This window comes from Stenella coeruleoalba (genome assembly GCF_951394435.1).
Source record: "Stenella coeruleoalba genome assembly, chromosome: 9".
Classification (NCBI taxonomy): domain Eukaryota; kingdom Metazoa; phylum Chordata; class Mammalia; order Artiodactyla; family Delphinidae; genus Stenella; species Stenella coeruleoalba.
This window is the reverse complement of record NC_137155.1, coordinates 50,944,648-50,966,972: the sequence shown is the minus strand read 5'-3', so window position 1 is coordinate 50,966,972 and position 22,325 is coordinate 50,944,648. Positions and strand designations below refer to the sequence as shown.

Sequence of the window (22,325 nt, the reverse complement as noted above, 5' to 3'; positions counted from 1 at the left end):
TTTAAAAATTTCTTCTTAATTTGTCTTCTTAGTGATCTGCTTGCTTGGTCTCCTCAATTTTTTCCCTCAGAACAGCAAGAGGTTTGTCATATAATGCATCACTTCATCTTGTGCATCTAGTGAATGCTTGTTTTCCTATTAAAATTTTATGTGTAATGAATTCTGTTTTCAGAGTGACAAGTTTCCTCCCTCCTCTGTGCCTTCAGTACACTCAGTTCACGTTGCTGTCACAGTGCAGACCTCTTTAGGTGGTAGTTGTCTGTTTATGTGTCTGTCATACCCAGTGGGCTGTGAGTTCCTCGAGTCCAGGGACTACATCTTATATCCTGTTCATCTTTGCATCCCTCTTACATGACAGCACCTGGCACATGGTTGGCACTTAGTAAATCCTGAATGAATTTATTCTGTGGGGATTTGTTCTGACTTTGTGCATTGATCAAAGATTTAAAAATTTGTTTGTGGCTCCAACTTAATGTTTGGGGTTCTACTTGTCTTGTTTGGGGCTTAGTTTGTCATGTATACAACTTCAGTTGGAGTGTGTGGTTGCATCCTTTCCTATCACTGATTTTCTTAATCCTCTTTAATACGCTACCCTATTTGAATAGCTTCTGGATTAGCATGAGGATTATATATTTTCACTAATTGGTAAAGGTATTAAAAGAAGAGCCCTTTGGGACTGCTTGATCTACCCACTTCTACCCTTAGCTTCTAGAGACTCCCATTCCAGGCGTCTGTTATTTCTGTATCTACTTCCTCCAGCTGTGCCTAAATTCTGTTCAGTCATCACATTACTGGTATATGAGTGTCAGCTGTGGACCCAGGTTAGGAAGGTAGTTAAGGCACACAGTCTGAGGGAGATAGGGTAATACCATAACTGCAATAGACAGATGTAGCGGCTGCCCCAGGAGCACAGAGGAGGAACCCCTCACACGGACCTGTAGGGAGAGGGAAGGCCTAGGGTCAGGAAAGCCTCCAGGGAGGAGTGGTTTTTGAGGAGAGACCTAAGAAATACATGGAGATTAGCAGGCAAAGGTGAGACAGCGCTTTTCTGTCAGAGAATAGGTAAGAACAAAGGTAAAGGGCTGAAGAGCAGTATGCTCTGCGTATGGGCGTGCGTGAGACTGCTTGGAGTCAGGGAATGTAGAGTGATGATGCCTGGGCACCCAGCTGGAATCAGGGCTCAGCGCAGCAGCCTCGAAGGCCATGCTGTTAGATGCCCAGACTTTATCCTGTTAGTTGGAGGAAGCAGCTTCTATATCAACACTCCCTACTTATGTTCTGGCCAAGATTCCTATAGTAGAGTGGTTAAGGGCATGGAGTTTGGAGTCAAACTTGTTGGGTTTGAGTCCTGGCTCTGCCACTTAAACTGATCCCAGTTTCCTCATCACTAATACAGATTTAATAGTGGTACCTTCACCACTAAAATTATTACAGAGATCAAATGAGTTCGTATTCTATGATGCATAGAACGGCAGCTGACACTTTGTGTCATTGCTTGTTCAACTAAGATGTGTTGCTGTGGTTAAATAGATAATCGCAGTCTGGTAAGTCTCTGCTGGCACCTTGCAGAATGCAAACTTTCTTTTCAAAATCAGTTTATTTTTGAAATTAAGTTTGTTATGTGGTCTGCCTCTGTGATTGATTGATTGATGAAAAGATTTTGAAAACACAAAGCGGCTTTATTTGCTCATCCTTTCTTCCTTCTAAACTGAAGGGATATGGATTTTCTTAGAAATTGTAAGCTTTCGGCTTCAGGATGCAGGGGGTATTAGAAGTGAGGAACGAGGCTGGAAGCTGCTGGTGATGGCGTTAAGTCTTTCCATCTGCTACACAGAAAGGATTGAAAAGAGGAGTCCAGGAGACATTTGCTTCCCGAGGTTCTTGAGCCAGTAATTTAATCCAGGCTAACACAGAACAGGTTTTTAGTTTCTGGTACTTAGATTCTGGAAATAATGATCCGAGGCCTTCACTGCTCCACAGCATATTATCACATACAGAGATTTTGAAATGAATTCATCTACTGTTATTTCAAGGTATCCACTCTCTAAAAAATTTACTTGGCTTTCAGAGCCCCTAGTTAGTTGGAAAATATTCCAGAAATGCTAGCTTCCAGGGCCCTCAGGGAGTTGCCAGTCTTTTCATTTGAAGATCCTGGAATCCTTATACTGCCCACACTTGGCATCTAATTCATTTAAAATTTCCCTGAAACTGCATTTTGTTACCAGCTGATTACATAGACTCCGGTATTGATGGCACTTAAAACCTTTTGTTTTGGGCTTCCCTGGTGGCGCAGTGGTTGGGAGTCCGCCTGCCGATGCAGGGGATACGGGTTTGTGCCCTAGTTAGGGAAGATCCCACATGCAAAAAAAAAACCTTTTGTTTTTATTTTTGTTTTAGGAGATTGATTTTTAAAAACTATGTCAATTAGAATTATTTTGGCAAGTAAATTGTTTAAAGATAGTCTCTTTTTTATAAACATTTTTATAAATATTGGAAAGCCTAGTGACTCACATTTTTTGTTATCAAAACTGGGAACGTTTGATAGGATCCAATATGAAACTAAACAGGGAAGGCCATCAGTCACTTCTTAAAATTATTTCTTATAAAACCATTGCTCTTGAATTCTTGATTTCTCTGTTTTCTGTGTTTCCTTTCCCTTTAGGATGGATCTGTTCTGTAATTAGTGAAGGTACCTGTCTGTCTTTAGGCAACAGCCTAATCTCTATGGCCATATATGCAAAAGCAATATAATTACAATCCAGTAATAATTGGACCATGTGACTGTTTTTGTTTTAATTACTTGAAATCCTCTTATCTTTCCATTCCTTAAAGCATGTTAATGGGTGAATCCTCGGGTACCATGTTTATGTCATTTCTATGGAATTGAATACATGCACATTTACATAAACTTAGTAAAAAATTCTGCTTCTTTTTATAATATTCTGGATAGATTTTTTTTCCTCTGTCTCAAGCATCAATTTAGACCTGAAGAAATAAAATATTATTTAAAAAATGATTCTTTACATTGTGCTTAATTTATAGAACACAGATTGGATTATAGATCTTTCTGGCTGAGGAAGTATCACTCTGGGTTGACATAATAGGTTGTTAGAAATTTTCAGATTTACTTCTTAATGAATTAGGAATTTCCATACCCTATGCAAATTCTGGTTAAATAGTTTGGTAGGAAATTCAGTGATGGGTACCCATTTTCACTAAACACAAGTACTTGGCAGACTGTATGTAGAAACTGGCATTTGTCTGTGTTCAGATTTTAACTTTTGTCTCCCTATTTTTTCAGTTGTTTTTATTTCAGTTGCTGCGAGGGCTGTCTTACATCCACCAGCGTTATATTTTGCACAGAGACCTGAAACCACAGAACCTTCTGATCAGTGACACGGGGGAGTTAAAGCTGGCAGATTTCGGTAGGAAAGCAGTTAATTACCAGTCTATTTTGTCACACTGTGAGAATGCCAGGCAGATGGTGGCACTGCATTTGTTTAGGTGCACTTCTTCTATCATTCCAGATCCTGGTAACATTTTTTCAGGAGTGAAAAAAAAATTTTTTTTATGATCAACATCATGCTTGGTAGATTTTTTAAAAATCCACATTGCTTGTTAAAGCATTAAATAATCATAAGCACAAATCAGATCTCATATATTTCCAAAGGAAAAGTCAGTAAAATTTTGAATATAAAATACATTGAAAGAAATCTATTTTTTCCATTTTCTATTATGAAAATGTCAAGCACAGGCAAAAATAGAAGGATACGATAAGGAGCCCCATTACCCATCACCCGGCTTCAACAACTACCAATATATTGTCAAACTTGAAGAAGCCTGGATTTAAACCTTGGGACTGTTTCAGAGCATCACAAAATATATTCAGTAGTGTATGTTGTCCTGAGATTTTAATAATTTAAAAATCTAGGGGCAGTGTTAACCTTTCTGAAAGTGACTGTTGTTTGAAAAATTCTCAATAACTTTATAAAAGTAGACACTGATGCTGATTTAAAAGTTGAGGTCCTGGCCTGGATCCATTAAAAGTCATCCCTTCCTTAAAGGTTTTAAGGTTGGCCTCTTACAGCTTAGAAGCTTTCATCCAACACTGACTTAAGCACCCAAAGAGGAGCAGAGCTGTTGTGTTGTCCTTGCTGGCTCCCCTCACTTCATCATCATGTCTGATGTGTCTGCACTGCCCTGACTCCCTGTCACACCAGAGTGTGCCAAGTCAATTCCCAGCACCAGGAACGCTGATGGCAGCATGATGTGTTGACATTGCATTGTCTCAATTATTTTTGAATACATATTCTGATTAGAAATTTGTTCCATTAAGAATGGAATGGAAATATTACCCTTGGGACACAAAGACGCCTGAGGTTGAGATATGGGCTTTTACCGAAATATGATTATCTTTTCCCACCCCAGCCCCTGAGAAATAAAAGAGAGCAGGAAATGTTTATTTCTTATTTCAAGGTTAGTAGACTGATCAGTACCTTTGGAATGACTCTACTCTTGGGTTTTTTATATTCTTTTCTTCTAAAATTGAAATGAAACAAAAGTTAGCATGATTGGTGATATACTGCAAAACTTTATTTGTTCTCATCTTATTTGTGTGTGTGTATATGTTGTTTGCTGTCAGGTTTTAGCATCAGAATAATACTAGGTGGCTAGATGTAAAGTCTTTCTATTGCAGTGTAGAAAATAATGGGAGAGTAGGTGGGTGGAAGAGAGAAGATTTTCAGTTCCTCAAATTCAAGGCTGTTGGGTTTGCTGTGAACATATTTTATAGTTTGTCGGTATTACTATTAAATTAGTAAGAATTTATAATGATTTTTTTCTAGTATGTTAATATAAGGTATATGTTGGAATAAATTATTGTATTGAACGTTTAATTTTGCTGAACATGGTTTTCTTGTGTATTTATAGAATACATTTTTACAAAGTTTATTTTGTCTGTATAACCAAGGAAATAATAGAATTGTATCTAAGTGCTTACTGGGGGATTATTTTTTAATTTTACGATGACGTTTTTATTATAATAGGTAAGTTCACCTTAAAAGATTCTTATGGATCTTTAAAACTGACATTTTGCGATAGATTCAGAGATAAATTCAAGCGTAATTTTAAACAACTTAGAAAGATTTTTTTAGAAAATTAGAAAATTTAGAAAGTATGACCAATTCAGAGATAACAAATGTTAACATTTTTGTTGTATATTTTCCCAGTGTCTTTCTCCTCCTTCTCTCTCTCTTTTCTTGCTTCTTCCATCAATTATATAATCCTGAAAAAAAAAAAAAAGAAACATTGTTTTGTAAGCAGTTTTCACATAAGAATATTTCATGGACATTTTCTCCTGTTATTCAATATGAAAAAATCATTTGTAACAGCATAGATTTTTCCTTTAATAGCCAAGACCTAGTCTTTTTATTGAGTCCCTCATCAGTGAATATTTTGGTTCCTTCTAATTGTTCATGATTATGCACAGTCCTGTATTGAATGTTCCATATATGCTGCAATTACAGCGTTGCATGTTTTAAAGCATTTGATTCTTTGGACCAGACTGCTCTGCACAAAGGTTGTACCTCAGTGTCATAGACTGAATCTTCTTGCCTGGAACACAGACTTGGCATGCATCCTGTGTACGAAGTGTAATGAGGGAGACTCATTCACCAACTGACAATTTCTCCCAATTGTGCATCATTTTTGTCTTTTAATTTAAGACATGCGATTAACTGTGATTTACTGCGGTTGGGCACGTGTTTCTGTCTGAGATGAAGGAAACACAGTCTGAGATGGAGGAGCTAGACAGTCAAAATGGGACGGTTCCAGGCAGCAGAACAATTAGAAACACTAGGTCTTAATTCAGGTTTGATGTGTAAAGAGCTTTAGCAGCAGTTCCTTTGTCCTACCCCTATCTCTTATGTGAAAAATATCATAAAATTTTGATTCAGAGGTACAAATGAAATCTGTATGAGTATAATTCCTGTATCTTTGATGCTACTGTTTTTATTAGAGGAAATATATGGGGGGAGGGAGAAGCACTAAAATTTATTGAGTTTATTCTGTGTGCCAGACGCTTAGAAATTCTTGTTTCATTGTCTCTTAAACCTAGTAATGTATAGTAACCTATACTTTTGAGAGAGACGTGAGTTTCAGAGAGGGTTAGAAATTCTCACAGGCTTGATTATATGACGGTAGCTGCTCACAAAACTGGAATTCAGATGCTTGATCCACATCCTTCAATTTCAGGTGGCCCAGGATCTTTGTATTTATATACATAGATATTTTACCTTACAGACCTGCCTAATCTTCCAGTAAATTATTGTTCATTGTATATATTTATATATTAATAATTATAGGAAATTATTAACCATTCTATGTATTTTATACATATGACAAATATGACACTCGTGCTACGAAAATAGATTGCACTAATACCAAAAAAATGCATCACATAATTTAAAGAACATTTTGTCATTTGACTAATTCAGTAGTAATGAGTGATTTCAGCCTTAGTCCTTTGGAGATTTTACCTGCTGGACAAGGTAAACCAGATGATAATGTATCCATAGACCCATTCATGTTTAAACGGAATGCAGTTCTGAATTCCAGGTGGTCAAAATGCTGTACTATTTTTTTTTCCTTGTAAACAAAATCATATTTAAGCACTTACCTGAGACTTGTTTTCTATATGCATGTAAAAATAAGTAAATTACACATGATTTAGAATCACTATGGCTTTCCTAATGCAGAAGTTTGTCCCGCCTGTATATAATAAGATAATAAAATTGTGTAGTGTTTAGACTCATTTCTAAAAAAGGGTTCGTGTTTACATTATTTTTGGGAAAAACTATTTCAAATCCCTTACCCAGCCTATGTCTTCACTACCTTGCTCCTCCTTGCCTACTGTAGTACAGCCAAACGCCAAACGCATTCCCACATCAGAGCCTCTTACTTAGCCTTTCCCTTTGCCTGGAATACTGTTCTTCCTGCTTCTCACGTGGCTGCCTCTTTCTCATCACACATATCATAGATCATATGTTACCTGTGCAAAAAGACCACCTTTCCAAAAATAGAATTTTACCACCATGATCACCCAGTTCAACTTCTTCAGTAGCATTTATGGCACGCTAAAATTATTTTGTCATTTGTTTATTGGTTAATTTTCTGCTTCTGCTACTTGATTGTAAATTCCATGAGGGCAGGGACATGGCCTGTCTTGCTCACTCTTATATTTATTTATTTATTTGGCTGTGCTGGGTCTTAGTTGTGGCATGCGGGATCTTCATTGCAGCATGAGGGATCTTTAGTTGCAGTATGCATGGGGGATCTATTTCCCTGACCAGGGATGGAGCCCAGGCCCTCTGCATTGGGAGCGCAGAGTCTCAGCCACTGGGCCACCAGGGAAGTCCTGTCTTGCTCACTGTTGTCTGTGCTATGTTTAGATCATAGGAGATGCTCAGTAAATATTGGTTGAATGAAGAAACAATATGCATAACAAAATTGAGTATTAATGTAAAGGCTAAGACCCACTAATTTACTAATTACTAGTGAATTTACTAATTTCTGCTTGATTCGCTTTAGCAAACCAACAGTTTACAAATTAATTTTCTCTTCATCAGTGCTGGCCTGTCCTGGCATAGTCAAGAGTGCAGATGGAATTAGATGACTTCAGATGGTGTTGGAGCCTCAGGATTGCTTTGAGGCTATTATACATTGGCTCTACATATCTGCTTGGTATTATATTTATAGCCTAAAGCTGCAGAAATAAATATCACTGAGTGAACGTAAACATGTAGAAAAGTTGTATAAGATTTGAAGTTCCTACTCTGCAGACCTTAAATGATTGTCTGGTTGTACTATTGTTGAAATCAGTGTGTTGAGCCTTGAATTAGGAGACCTGGCTCTGTCTATAACTAGCTTATGACTTTTAGGAAGTCATTTATCCCCTCTGAGCTTATACTCCTCAACTAAAAAATAAGTGCATTGAACAGATACTTTCTAAGATTCTTCTCAGAGTTGTTTTTTTATGTTGTACATTTCTGAAATTATTAACTTATTTTCTAATGATCAGATATTCACTGTTGGATAAAAATCAGTCAATTGAATCCATAATCAAGGCTATACCATCCCTTCCTATGGTCTAATTTTTTTATTCTGGCTTCTAGAAATTCAAGTAGATGAGAGCCACACTTTTATGATATGTGTTGAGATCACATTAGAAGAAAATTATCGTAGTGTGACAAGTAAATGCATAAATAAGCTCACCAAGAAGTTAATGTTCATTTGCAGCATGATAGTATGAAAACTTAAAGGTATTTTTCCATGTAAATGAGATGAAAACAAAATAGATGAGTCTGTAGAATTGCAGCTTTCTGCAGTTCTTGCAAGATGTTGATGATTGTGTCACCCACATTTTCCAGCCATTCTTCTGCTATTTTTAGGGGTCAGGGCCTTGCTACATGGAAAGACAGCTGGGTTAAATTTGCCCCTGAAAAAAAGAGACAGTGCAAACTCTGTAATGTAAGCATTTAAGGTCTTGGCTTATTTTACTGGCTTTCCTAATGTAGGAACCAAGTTAAACAGCTCTGTGGTTTTAATCAAGTAAAATTACACAGGTCTCTTTCCCACCAGAGGTCTAAAATGTTACCTTCCTAATGTTGGTAGTTTCCTCCTCCAGGCTGTTCCTTGTCTTAATTTGAAAAAGGAGTTATTGTAAATCACATTTTAGATTAATTTGCAGAACACACCAGAGATGTAACTGCAGAGGCCATGGTGAGTGCAGGGTTTGTTTGTAATGTGTCTCTCAGAATTCATGTAGGGAATAGTAGAAAACAGAAAGAAACCAACTGCTTTCAGATGCAGAGTAGAGTCTGTCTGTGTGATAAATATAAAGTCTCTGAATAAAAGCCTGTTAGTCCCCAAATTACAAACCTTTAACTATTTTTTATCGTTAGCCTATAAAATTCACAATTGAAGCCATAGTTATAAATTAAATGTTAGATATAACTAACCATGCTTTGACTGGTAGGATTCAATTTTACTGTATATTTGGTTTCGAATATAATTTCTATTAGCAAAAATATCTTTATTGTCTAACGTGAGGTATCAATCTACTTTTAGAAAGGTCCTTTGAATTTTAACATAAGCAGTTTTAATGCAAAGTTTAGGCAGTTGCTTTCATGAAGCTCTGAAAACTGAAGAATATTTTTATAATAATTTGTGCTACAATATGAACCAAAGAAAGGGCTGTTTTTCTACCTAATTTTTCTGGGATTCATTAAAATTCCAAATCAAAATGTACATGTCTTAAAATGTATCAAATACATTATCAACATTCCATGTTAGAAATAATTTGATTAACATGTGAATTAAAGTTAATCCCCATGACTCATTATTTTAAAGATGTAGTAACCCTTTTGAAAAGGAGTGTTGATACTTCAAATTGTCTTCTCTAGGATCATGAAATATCACTTAGCGTCATTATTTAAATCTTGTTTAATATCCCCGCTCATCCATTCAGAAGTTTTCTTGGATTCAAAAGGGATGTTGATGACATTTCATTATATCGTTCTTTCTGTTTTGTGTTATCATAATGTAACTTTTCCCAGGTATGTTAACATACCTGTGCTTTTCCTCCATTTAAATGGACTTTATTTTTTAAAAATTTATTTTATTGAAGTATAGTTGATTTACAATGTTGTGTTAATTTCTACTGTACACAAAGTGATTCAGTTATACATATATATACATTCTTTTTCATATTCTTTTCCATTATGGTTTAAAACAGGATATTGAATATAGTTCCCTGTGCTTTACAGTAGGACCTTGTTTATCCGTTCTATATATAATAGTTTGGATCTGCTAATCCCAAACTCGCAGACCACCTATCCCCCAACCCCCTCCTCCTTGGCAACCAAAAGTCTGTTCTCTATATCTGTGAGTCTGTTTTTGTTTTGTAGATAAGTTCATTTGTGTAATATTTTAGATTTCACATGTAAGTGATATCATATGATATTTGTCTTTCTCTTCCTGATTTACTTCACTTAGTATAATAATCTCTAGTTGCATCTGCGTTGCTGCAAATGGCATTATTCTATTCTTTTTATGGCTGAGTCATATTCCATTGTATATATGTGCCATATCTTCTTTATCCATTCCTCTGTCAGTGGACATTTAGGTTGTTTCCACGTCTTAGCTACAGTAAATAGTGCTACAATGAACATTGTGGTGCATGTATACTTTCTTTTTTTTTAAAAATCTTTATTGGAGTATAATTGCTTTACAGCAGTGTGTTAGTTTCTGCTTTATAACAAAGTGAATCAGCTATACATATCCATATATCCGCATATCTCCTCAGTCTTGCATCTCGCTCCCACTCTCCCGATCCAACCCCTCTAGATGGTCACAAAGCACCGAGCTGATCTCCCTGTGCTATGCGGCTGCTTCCCACTAGCTATCTATTTTACATTTGTAGTATGTATAAGTTCATGCCACTCTCTCACATCATCCCAGCTTACCCTTCTCCCTCCCCGTGTCCTCAAGTCCATTCTCTACATCTGCATCTTTATTCCTGTCCTGCCCCTAGGTTCTTTAGAACCATTTTTTTCCTTTTTTTTTTAATTCCATATATATGTTAGCATACGGTGTTTGTTTTTCTCTTTCTGACTTCCTTCCCTCTGTATGACAGACTTTAGGTCAATCCAACTCACTACAAATAACTCAATTTCGTTTCTTTTTATTGCTGAGTAATATTCCATTGTATGTATATGCCACATCTTCTTTATCCTTCATCTGTCAGTGAACACTTAGGTGCCTTCCATGCCCTCGCTATTGTACATAAAGCTGCAATGAACATTGTGGTACATGACTCTTTTTGAATTATGGTTTTCTCAGGGTATATGCCCAGTAGTGGGATTGCTGGGTCATATGGTAGTTCTATTTTTAGTTTTTTAAGGAACCTCCATACTGTTCTCCATAGTGGCTGTATCAATGTATGTCCTACCAACAGTGCAAGAGTTTTCCCTTTTCTCCACACTCTCTCCAGAATTAATTCTTTGTAGATTTTTTGGTGATGGCCATTCTGACTGGTGTTAGGTGATACCTCATTGTAGTTTTGATTTGCATTTTTCTAATGATTAGTGATGTTGAGCATTCTTTCATGTGTTTGTTGGCCATCTGTATGTCTTCTTCGGAGAAATGTCTATTAAGGTCTTCTGCCCATTTTTAGATTGGATTGTTTGTTCTTTTAATATTGAGCTGCATAAGCTGCTTATAAATTTTGGTGATTAATCCTTTGACACTTTCTTCATTTACAAATATTTTCTCCCATTCTGAGAGTTGTCTTTTCATCTTATTTATGGTTTCCTTCGCTGTGCGAAAGGTTTTAAGTTTCATTAGGTTCCATTTATTTATTTTTGTTTTTATTTCCATTTCTCTAGGAGGTGGGTCAAGAAGGATCTTGCTGTGATTTATGTCATAGAGTGTTCTATGTTTTCCTCTAAGAGTTTTATAGTGTCTGGCCTTACATTTAGGTCTCTAATCAATTTTGAGTTTATTTTTGTGTATGGTGTTAGGGAGTGTTCTAATTTCATTCTTTTACATGTAGCTGTCCAGTTTTCCCAGCACCACTTATTGAAGAGGCTGTCTTTTCTCCATTGTATATTCTTGCCTCCTTTAATACAAATAAGGTGACCATAGGTGCATGGGTTTATTTCTGGGCTTTCTATCCTGTTCCATTGATCTATATTTCTGTTTTTGTGCCAGTACCATACTGTCTTGATTACTGTAGCTTTGTAGTATAGTCTGAAATCTGGGAGCCTGATTCTTCCCGCTCCGTTTCTCTTTCTCAAGATTGCTTTGGCTATTTGGAGTCTTTCATGTTTCCATACAAATTGTGCAGTTTTCTTCTCCTATTTCCGTGAAAAATGCTATTGGTAGTTTGATAGGGATTGCATTGAATCTGTAGATCGCTTTGGGTAGTATAGTCATTTTCATAATGTTGATTCTTCCAATCTAAGAACATGGTGTATCTCTCCATCTGTTTGTTTCATCTTTAATTTCTTTATCAGTGTCTTACAATTTTCAGCATACAGGTCTTTTGTCTCCTTAGGTAGGTTTATTCCTAGGTATTTTATTCTTTTTGTTGCAATGGTAAATGGGAGTGTTCCCTTAATTTCTCTTTCAGATTTTTCATCACTAGTGTACAGGAGTGCAAGAGATTTCTGTACATTAATTTTGTATCCTGCTACTTTACCAAATTCATTGATTAACTCTCGTAGTTTTCTGGTGGCATCTTTAGGATTCTCTTTGTATGGTATCATGTCATCTGCAAACAGTGACAGCTTCACTTCTTCTTTTCCGATTTGGATTCCTTTTATTTCTTTTTCTTCTCTGATTGCTGTGGCTAAAACTTCCAAAACTATGTTGAATAAGAGTGGTGAGAGTGGGCAACCTTGTCTTGTTCCTGATCTTAGTGGAAATGCTTTCAGTTTTTCACTATTGAGAACAATGTTGCCTGTGGGTTTGTCATATGTGGGCTTTATTATGTTGAGGTAAGTTCCCTCTATGCCTACTTTCTGCAGGGTTTTTATCATTAATGGGTGTTGAATTTTGTGGAAAGCTTTTTCTGCATCTATTGAGACGATTATATGGTTTTTCTCCTTCAATTTGTTAATATGGTGTATCACGTTGATTGATTTGCATATATTGAAGAATCCTTGCATTCCTGGAATAAACCCCACTTGATCATGGTGTATGATCCGTATAATGTGCTGTTGGATTCTGTTTGCTAGTATTTTGTTGAGGATTTTAGCATCTATGTTCATCAGTGATATTGGCCTGTAGTTTTCTTTCTTTGTGACATCTTTGTCTGGTTTTGGTATCAGGGTGATGGTGGCCTCGTAGAATGAGTTTGGGAGTTTTCCTCCCTCTGCTATATTTTGGAAGAGTTGGAGAAGGATAGGTGTTAGCTCTTCTCTAAATGTTTGTTAGAATTCGCCTGTGAAGCCATCTGCTCCTGGGCTTTTGTTTGTTTGAAGACTTTTTCTTTGTGGTACACGGGCCTCTCACTGTTGTGGCCTCTCCTGTTGCGGAGCACAGGCTCTGGACGCGCAGGCTTAGCGGCCATGGCTCACTGGCCTAGCCGCTCCGCGGCATGTGGGATCTTCCCAGATCGGGGCACGAACTATGTCCCCTGCATTGGCAGGACGACTCTCAACCACTGTGCCACCAGGGAAGCCCTGTGTGAAGATTTTTAATCACAGTTTCAATTTCAGTGCTTGTGATTGGTCTGTTTATATTTTCTGTTTTTTCCTGGTTCAGTGTCAGAAGGTTGTGCTTTTCTAAGAATTTGTCCATTTCTTCCAGGTTGTCCATTTAATTGGCATAGAGTTGCTTGTAGTAATCTCTTATGATCCTTTCCATTTCTGCAGTGTCGGTTGTTACTTCTCCTTTTTCATTTATTATTCTAGTGATTTGAGTCTTCTCCCGTTTTTTCTTGATGAGTCTGGCTAATGGTTTATCAATTTTGTTTATATTCTCAAACAACTAGCTTTTAGTTTTACTGATCATTGCTATTGTTTCCTTCATTTCTTTTTCGTTTATTTCTGATGTGATCTTTATGATTTCTTTCCTTCTACTAACTTTGGGGTTTTTTTGTTCTTCTTTCTCTAATTGCTTTAGGTGTAAGTTTAGGATGTTTATTTTAGAATTTTCTTGTTTCTTGATGTAGGCTTGTATTGCTATAAACTTCCCTCTTAGAACGGCTTTTGCTGCATCCCATAGGTTTTGGGTTGTCGTGTTTTCATTGTTGTTTGTCTCTAGGAATTTTTTGATTTCCACTTTGATTTTTTCAGTGATCTCTTGGTTATTTAGTAGTGTATTGTTTAGCCTCCATGTATTTGTATTTTTTACAGGTTTTTTCCCTGTAAATGATATGTACTCTCATACCATTGTGGTCGAAAAGACACTTGATACAATTTCAATTTTCTTATATTTACCGAGGCTTGATTTGTGACTCAAGATATGGTGTATCCTGGTGAAGGTTCCATGAACACTTGAGAAGAAAGTGTATTCTGTTGTTTTTGCATGGAATGTCCTTTCAATATCATTTAAGTCCATATTCTTTAATGTATCATTTAAAGCTTGTGTTTCCTTATTTATTTTCATTTTTGGATGATCTGTCCATTGGTGAAGGTGGGGTGTTAAAGTCCCCTACTATGATTGTGATAGTGTCGATTTCCCCTTTTGTGGCTGTTGGCATCTGCCTTATCTGTTGTGGTGCTCCTATGTTGGGTGCATAAATATTTACAATTGTTATATCTTCTTGGATTGATCCCTTGATCATTATGTAGTGTCCTTCTTTGTCTCTTGTAATAGTCTTTGTTTTAAAGTCTGTTTTGTCTGATATGAGAATTGCTACTGCAGCTTTCTTTTGATTTCCATTTGCATGGAACATCTTTTTCATCCTCTCACTTTCAGTCTGTATGTGTCCCTAGGTCTGAATTGGGTCTCTTGTACACAGCATATATACGGGTCTTGTTTTTGTATTCATCAGCCAGTCTATATCTTTGGAGTATTTAATCCATTTACATTTGAGGTAATTATCAATATGTATGTTCCCATTACCATTTTCTTAATTGTTTTGGGCTTGTTATTGGAGGTCTTTTCTTTCTCTTGTGTTTCCTACCTAGAGAAGTTCCTTTAGCATTTGTTGTAAAGCTGGTTTCGTGGTGCTGAATTCTGTTAGCTTTTGCTTGTCTGTAAAGCTTTTAAATTCTCCATCGAATATGAATGAGATCCTTGCTGGGTAGAGTAATCTTGGTTGTAGGTTTTTCCCTTTCATCACTTTAAATATGTCCTGCCACTCCCTTCTGGCTTGCAGAGTTTCTGCTGAAAGATCACCTGTTGTGGGGATTCCCTTGTGTGTTATTTGTTGTTTTTCCCTTGCTGCTTTTGATACCTTTTCTTTGTATTTAATTTTTGATAGTTTGATTAACATGTGTCTTGGCATGTTTCTCCTTGGATTTATCCTGTATGGCACTGTCTGTGCTTCCTGGACTTGACTTACTGTTTCCTTTCTCATATTAGGGAAGTTTTCAACTATGATCTCCTCAAATATTTTGTCAGTCCCTTTCTTTTTCTCTTCTTCTTCTGGGACCCCTATAATTCGAATGTTGGTGAGTTTAATGTCCCAGAGGTCTCTGAGACTGTCCTCAATTCTTTTCATTCTTTTTCCTTTATTCTGCTCTGCAGTAGTTATTTCCACTATTTTATATTCGAGATCACTCATTCTTTCTTCTGCCTCAGTTATTCTGCTATTGATTCCTTCTACAGAATTTTTAATTTAATTTTTTGTGTTGTTCATCATTGTTTGCTCGTTTGTTCTTCTGGGTCCTTGTTAAACATTTCTTGTATCTTTTCTGTTCTATTTCCATGATTATGGATCATCTTTACTATGATTACTCTGAATTCTTTTTCAGGTAGACTGCCGATTTCCTCTTCATTTGTTTGGTCTGGTTGGTTTTTACCTGCTACTTCATCTCCTCTCTGTTTCTCTGTGTTCTCATTTTGCTTAACTTTACTGGGGTTTCCTTTTCGCAGGCTGTTGGTTCATAGTTCCCATTGTTTTTGGTGTCTGCCCCCAGTGGCTAAAGTTGGTTCAGTGGGTTATGTAGGCTTCCTGGTGGAGGGGACTGGTGCCTGTGTTCTGGTGCATGAGGCTGTATCTTTTCTTTCTGGTGGGCAGGACTGCGTCCGGTGTGTGTTTTGGGGTGTCTGTGACCTTATTATGATTTTAGGAAGCCTCTCTGCTGATGGGTGTTTTTGTGTTCCTGTCTTGCTAGTTGTTTGGCATAGGGTGTCCAGCTCTGTAAATTGCTGGTCGTTGAGTGGATCTGGGTCTTAGCATTAAGATGGAGATCTCTGGGAGAGCTTTTGCCATTTGATATTACATGGAGCCTGGAGGTCTCTGGTGGATCACTGTCCTGAACTCAGATCTCCGATGTCAAAGGCACAGGCCTGACACCTGGCTGGAGTACCAAGACACTGTCAGCTACATGGCTCAGAAGCAAATGGAGAAAAAAAGAAAGAAAGGAAGGAAGGAAGGAAGGAAGGAAAGGATGGAGGGAGGGAGGGAGGGAAAGGAAAGAAAGAAGGAAAGAAGGAAAGGAAGGAATAAAGAAAATAAAGGTATTTAAATAAAAATAAAAAATTAGTAAAGATAAATTAAAAAGTAATTAAAAAAGAGAAAAAAAGATGGTTGGAAATAACCCTAGGAAAAATGGTAAAAGCAAAGCTATACAGACAGAATCACACAAAGAATTATACACATGCACACTCACAAAAAGAGAAAAGGGAAAAAAATATATATACATATATATTAAAAAAGAAGGAAGAGAGTAACTAAATCAATAAAGAAATCTACCAATGATAATAAACTCTAAATACTAAACGAAGATAAACCTAAAACCAGAAACAAATTAGATGCAGAAAGCAAATCCCAAGTCTGCAGTTGGTCCCAAGCTCCACTGCCTCAATTTTGGGATGATTTGTTATCTATTCAGGTATTCCACAGATGCAGGGTACATCAAGTTGATTGTGGAGATTTAATCTGCTGCACCTGAGGCTGCTGGGAGAGATTTCCCTTTCTCTTCTTTCTTTGCACAGCTCCTGGGGTTCAGCTTTGGATCGGCCCCGCCTCTGCGTGTAGGTCGCCTGAGGGCGTCTGTTCCTTTCCCAGACACGACGGGGTTAAAGTAGCAGCTGATTATGGGGCTCTGGCTCTCTCACGCCAGAGGGAGGGAGGGGTATGGAATGCAGGGTGATCCTGCAGTGGTAGAGGCCAGCGTGTCGTTGCAGCAGCCTGTAGCGCGTGGTGTGTTCTCCTGGGGAAGCTGTCCCTGGATCATGGGACCCTTGCAGTGGTGGGTTGCACAGGCTCCCAGGAGGGAAGGTGTGGATAGTGACCTGTGCTTGCACACAGGCTTCTTGGTGGCTGCAGCAGCAGCCTTAGCATTTCATGCCCGTCTCTGGTGTCTGAGCTTGCGCCCATCTCCAGAGCTCGTTTAGGCGGTACTCTGAATCCCCTCTCTTTGCGCATCCCGAAACAATGGTCTGTTGCCTCTTCGGCAGCTCCAGACTTTTTCCCAGAGTCCCTCCCGTCTAGCTGTGGCGCACTAGCCCCCTTCAGGCAGTGATCACGCAGCCAACCCCAGTCACCTCCCTAGGATCTGACCTCCAAAGCCCGAGCCTCAGGTCCCAGCCCTACCCACCCAACCAGGTGGGCAGACATGCCTCTCAGGCTGGCGTGCTGATCGGCAGTGATCCTTTGTGCGGGAATCTCTGCTTTGCCCTCTGCACCCCTGTTGCTGTGCTCTCCTCCATGGCTCTGAAGCTTCCCCCCTGCCCACCCCCCGTCTCCGCCAATGAGGGGGCTTCCTAGTGTGTGGAAACGTTTTCTCCTTCACAGCTCCCTCCCAGAGGTGCTGGTCCTGTCCCTATTTTTTGTCTCAGTTTTTTCTTTTTTCTTTTGCCCTACCCAGGTACGTGGGGAGTTTCTTGCCTTTTGGGAAGTCTGAGGTCTTCTGCCAGCGTTTAGTTGGTGTTCTATAGGAGTTGTTCCGCATGTAGATATATTTCTGATGTATTTGTGGGGCGGAGGGTGATCTCCACATGTTGCTCCTCCGCCATCTTGAAGGTCTCCCCTTATCTTTTCCAATTATAGTTTTCTCTGGATATATGCCCAGGTGTGGGATTGCTGGATCTTATGACAACTCTATTTTTAGTTTTTTGAGGAACGTCCATACTGTTTTCCACAGTGGCTGCAGCAACTTACATTCCCACCAACAGCATAGGAGGGCTCCCTTTTCTGCACACCCTCTCCAGCATTTGTTAGTTGTAGAGTTTTTAATGATGGCCATTCTGACTGGTGTGAGGTGGTACCTCATTGTAGTTTTGATTTGCATTTCTCTAATAATTAGCAGTGCTGAGCAACTTTTCATGTGCCTGTTGACCATCTGTATGCCTTCTTTGGAGAAATGTCTGTTTAGTTCTTCTGCCCATTTTTCCATTAGGTTGTTTTGTTTTTTTGTTGTTGAGTTTTGAGCTGTTTGTATATTTTGGAAATTAACCCCTTGTCAGTCACATCATTTACAAATATTTTCTCCCCGTCTGTAGGTTGTCTTTTTGTTTTGTTTATGGTTTCCTTTGCTGTACAAAAGCTTGTAAGTTTGAATAGGTCCCATTTCTTTATTTTTGCTTTTATTTCTATTGCCTTGGGTGACTGACATAAGAAAACATCGGTGGATTTATGTCAGAGAATGTTTTGCCTATGATCTCCTCTAAGAGTTTTATGGTGTCATGTCTTATATTTAAGTCTTTAAGCCTAAATGGACTTTATTTTTCAGAGCAGTTTTAGATTCACAGTAAATTTAACAAAGTACAGAGGATTTCTATACATCCCCTGTACACACACATGCATAGCCTCCTCCATTATCAACATCCCCCACTAGAGTGGTACATTCATTACAATTGCTGAACCTGAATTAACACATCAGTATCAGCCAAAGTTCATGATTAACATTAGGGTTCACTCTTTTTAAAAATTTTTTATTTTATTTTTTGGCTGCATTGGGTCTTCGTTGCTGCACGCGGGCTTTCTCTAGTTGCAGTGAGTGGGGGCTACTCTTCATTGCGGTGCACGGGCTTCTCATTGCGGTGGCTTCTCTTGTTGCAGAGCATGGGCCCTAGGTGCACAGGCTTCAGTAGTTGTGGCTCACGGGCTCTAGAGCGCAGGCTCAGTAGTTGTGGCGCACGGGCTTACTTGCTCTGCGACATGTACGATCCTTCCCAGACCAGGGCTCGTACCTGTGTCCCCTGCATTGGCAAGCGGATTCTTAACCACTGTACCACCAGAAAAGCCCAGGGTTCACTCTTGATGTTGTACATTCTATGGGTTTTGAAAGATTATAATGCCATTAATATATTTGCTGTTATTGTGTCATACAGAAGAGTTTCATTGCTCTGCAAATCTTCTAAAAAACTTAGCTATATGTTTCTTTCTTTTTTTTTTAACATCTTTGTTGGAGTATAATTGCTTTACAGTGGTGTGTTAGTTTCTGCTTTATAACAAACTGAATCAGCTATACAAATATCCCCGTTGTTTCTTTTTAAGTTGTAAATGGTGACAAGAAAGAAACATATGAACTGCAATTAATAAGCATATTCTACTCTATGTATGAGAAATCTCTGTTCAGTCACCATAAAGCAGATTGAAGCAATGTGGTTAGGGGTTGATTGCTAAGAATGGCAGCTTCAAACTCCATGTAAATGAGAAAATGCAAAAGCGTTAGTTCATTTTTAGCCAAATCATGCATGTGAGGTAACGAGACATCTTAAAATGCATAACAGACTGCTTCAAATAGGGCTGATCATCTCATTCTCTACTCTTGATGGAAACTTTCTGGGCAAAAAGATTTCAATATGCAAAATATTTTTTGTTCTGTACAATATGAGGGCAAACTTGTAGGCAGCAAATCAGATAAGTAATGCAGATATGAGTTGAAATACACTAATATATCCTTTAAAAATCTGCATATGGGATGACTGGAAACCTAAGTGCTGGCAATGATGACCAGAGTGGAAGAATTATAAGTGATGTTGTCAAGAATAGCACTGGAATGAAACTTAGAATTATGTAACACTCACATGCTATTTAAGACAACTATGATTACACTTGAACATGAGTTTTCATAACTTTTAGGTAAGCGTAGAACTGCTTAGAGTTCAGCAATTCACTAATGTCCCTTATTTATGGATCTTCCTTCATCTTCTGCTCTTTACCTTTCAAGAAGCATTTTATTTTATTTTATTTTTCTCATTATTTTTAATATTTTTTACATCTTTATTGGAGTATAATTGCTTTACAATGGTGTGTTAGTTTCTGCTTTATAACAAAGTGAATCAGTTATACATATACATATGTTCCCATATCTCTTCCCTCTTGTGTCTCCCTCCCTCCTACCCTCCCTATCCCACACCTCCAGGCAGTCACAAAGCACCGAGCTGATCTCCCTGTGCTATGTGGCTGCTTCCCACTAGCTATCTACCTTATGATTGGTAGTGTATATATGTCCACGCCTCTCTCTCGCTTTGTCACAGCTTACCCTTCCCCCTCCCCATATCCTCAAGTCCATTCTCTAGTAGGTCTGTGTCTTTATTCCTGCTTACCCCTAGATTCTTCATGACAGTTTTTTCTTAAATTCCATATATATGTGTTAGCATATGGTATTTGTCTTTCTCTTTCTAACTTACTTCACTCTGTATGACAGACTCTAGGTCTATCCACCTCATTACAAATAGCTCAATTTCGTTTCTTTTTATGGCTGAGTAATATTCCACTGTATGTATGTGCCACATCTTCTTTATCCATTCATCCAATGATGGACACTTAGGTTGTTTCCATCTCCTGGCTATTGTAAATAGAGCTGCAATGAACATTTTGGTACATGACTCTTTTTGAATTATGGTTTTCTCAGGGTATATGCCCAGTAATGGGATTGCTGGGTCATATGGTAGTTCTATTTGTAGTTTTTTAAGGAACCTCCATACTGTTCTCCACAGTGGTTATATCAATTTACATTCCCGCCAGTAGTGCAAGAGGGTTCCCTTTTCTCCACACCCTCTCCAGCATTTATTGTTTCTAGATATTTTGATGATGGCCGTTCTGACTGGTGTGAGATTATATCTCATTGCAGTTTTGATTTGCATTTCTCTAATGATTAATGACGTTGAGCATTCTTTCATGTGTTTATTGGCAGTCTGTATATCTTCTTTGGAGAAATGTCTGTTTAGGTCTTCTGCCCATTTTTGGATTGGGTCGTTTCGTTTTTTGTTATTGAGCTGCATGAGCTGCTTATAAACTTTGGAGATTAATCCTTTGTCAGTTTCTTCATTTGCAAATATTTTCTCCCATTCTGAGGGTTGTCTTTTGGTCTTGCTTATGGTTTCCTTTGCTTTGCAAAAGCTTTGAAGTTTCATTAGGTCCCATTTGTTTATTTTTGTTTTTATTTCCATTTCTCTATGAGACAGGTCAAAAAGGATCTTGCTGTGATTTATGTCATAGAGTGTTCTGCCTATGTTTTCCTCTAAGAGTTTGATAGCTTCTGGCCTTACATTTAGGTCTTTAATCCATTTTGAGCTTATTTTTGTGTATGGTGTTAGGGAGTGATCTAATCTCATACGTTTACATGTACCTGTCCAGTTTTCCCAGCACCACTTATTGAAGAGGCTGTCCTTTCTCCACTGTACATTCCTGCCTCCTTTATCAAAGATAAGGTGACCATATGTGTGTGGGTTTACCTCTGGGCTTTCTATTCTGTTCCATTGATCTATCTTTCTGTTTTTGTGCCAGTACCATACTGTCTTGATTACTGTAGCTTTGTAGTATAGTCTGAAGTCAGGGAGCCTGATTCCTCCAGCTCCGTTTTCGTTCTCAAGATTGCTTTGGCTATTCGGGGTCTTTTGTGTTTCCATACAAATTGTGAAAATTTTCGTTCTAGTTCTGTGAAAATTGCCAGTGGTAGTTTGATAGGGATTGCATTGAATCTGTAGACTGCTTTAAGTAGTAGAGTCATTTTCACAATGTTGATTCTTCCAATCCAAGAACATGGTATATCTCTCCATCTATTTGTATCATCTTTAATTTCTTTCATCAGTGTCTTATAATTTTCTGCATATAGGTCTTTTGTCTCCTTAGGTAGGTTTATTCCTAGATATTTTATTCTTTTTGTTGCAGTGGTAAATGGGAGTGTTTTCTTGATTTCACTTTCAGATTTTTCATCATTAGTGTATAGGAATGCCAGAGATTTCTGTGCATTAATTTTGTATCCTGCAACTTTACCAAATTCATTGATTAGCTCTAGTAGTTTTCTGATAGCATCTTTAGGATTCTCTATGTATAGTATCATGTCATCTGCAAACAGTGACAGCTTTACTTCTCCTTTTCCGATTTGGATTCCTTTTATTTCCTTTTCTTCTCTGATTGCTGTGGCTAAAACTTCCAAAACTATGTTGAATAAGAGTGGTGAGAGTGGGCAACCTTGTCTTGTTCCTGATCTTAGTGGAAATGCTTTCAGTTTTTCACCATTGAGGATGATGTTGGCTGTGGGTTTGTCATATATGGCCTTTATTATGCTGAGGAAAGTTCCCTCTATGCCTACTTTCTGCAGGGTTTTTATCATAAATGGGTGTTGAATTTTGTCGAAAGTTTTCTCTGCATCTATTGAGATGATCATATGGTTTTTCTCCTTCAATTTGTTAAT

General features: G+C 38.0%; 1 protein-coding gene across 10 annotated transcripts in view; it reads left to right on the top strand.

Annotated features, from left to right (window-relative positions):
• The window catches only part of CDK14 (cyclin dependent kinase 14), a 591,667-nt gene that overhangs the window by 305,156 nt on the left and 264,186 nt on the right, over positions 1–22,325 (top strand). For all 10 annotated transcript variants that reach the window (XR_013829689.1, XM_079931296.1, XM_079931294.1 and 7 more), the window contains one exon: positions 3,302–3,425. Coding sequence is in view for 9 of the 10 variants with exons in the window: in XM_079931296.1 (XP_079787422.1) it covers positions 3,302–3,425 (124 nt within the window). In the remaining variant the exon portion in view is untranslated. The remainder of the gene's footprint in view (positions 1–3,301; positions 3,426–22,325) is intronic.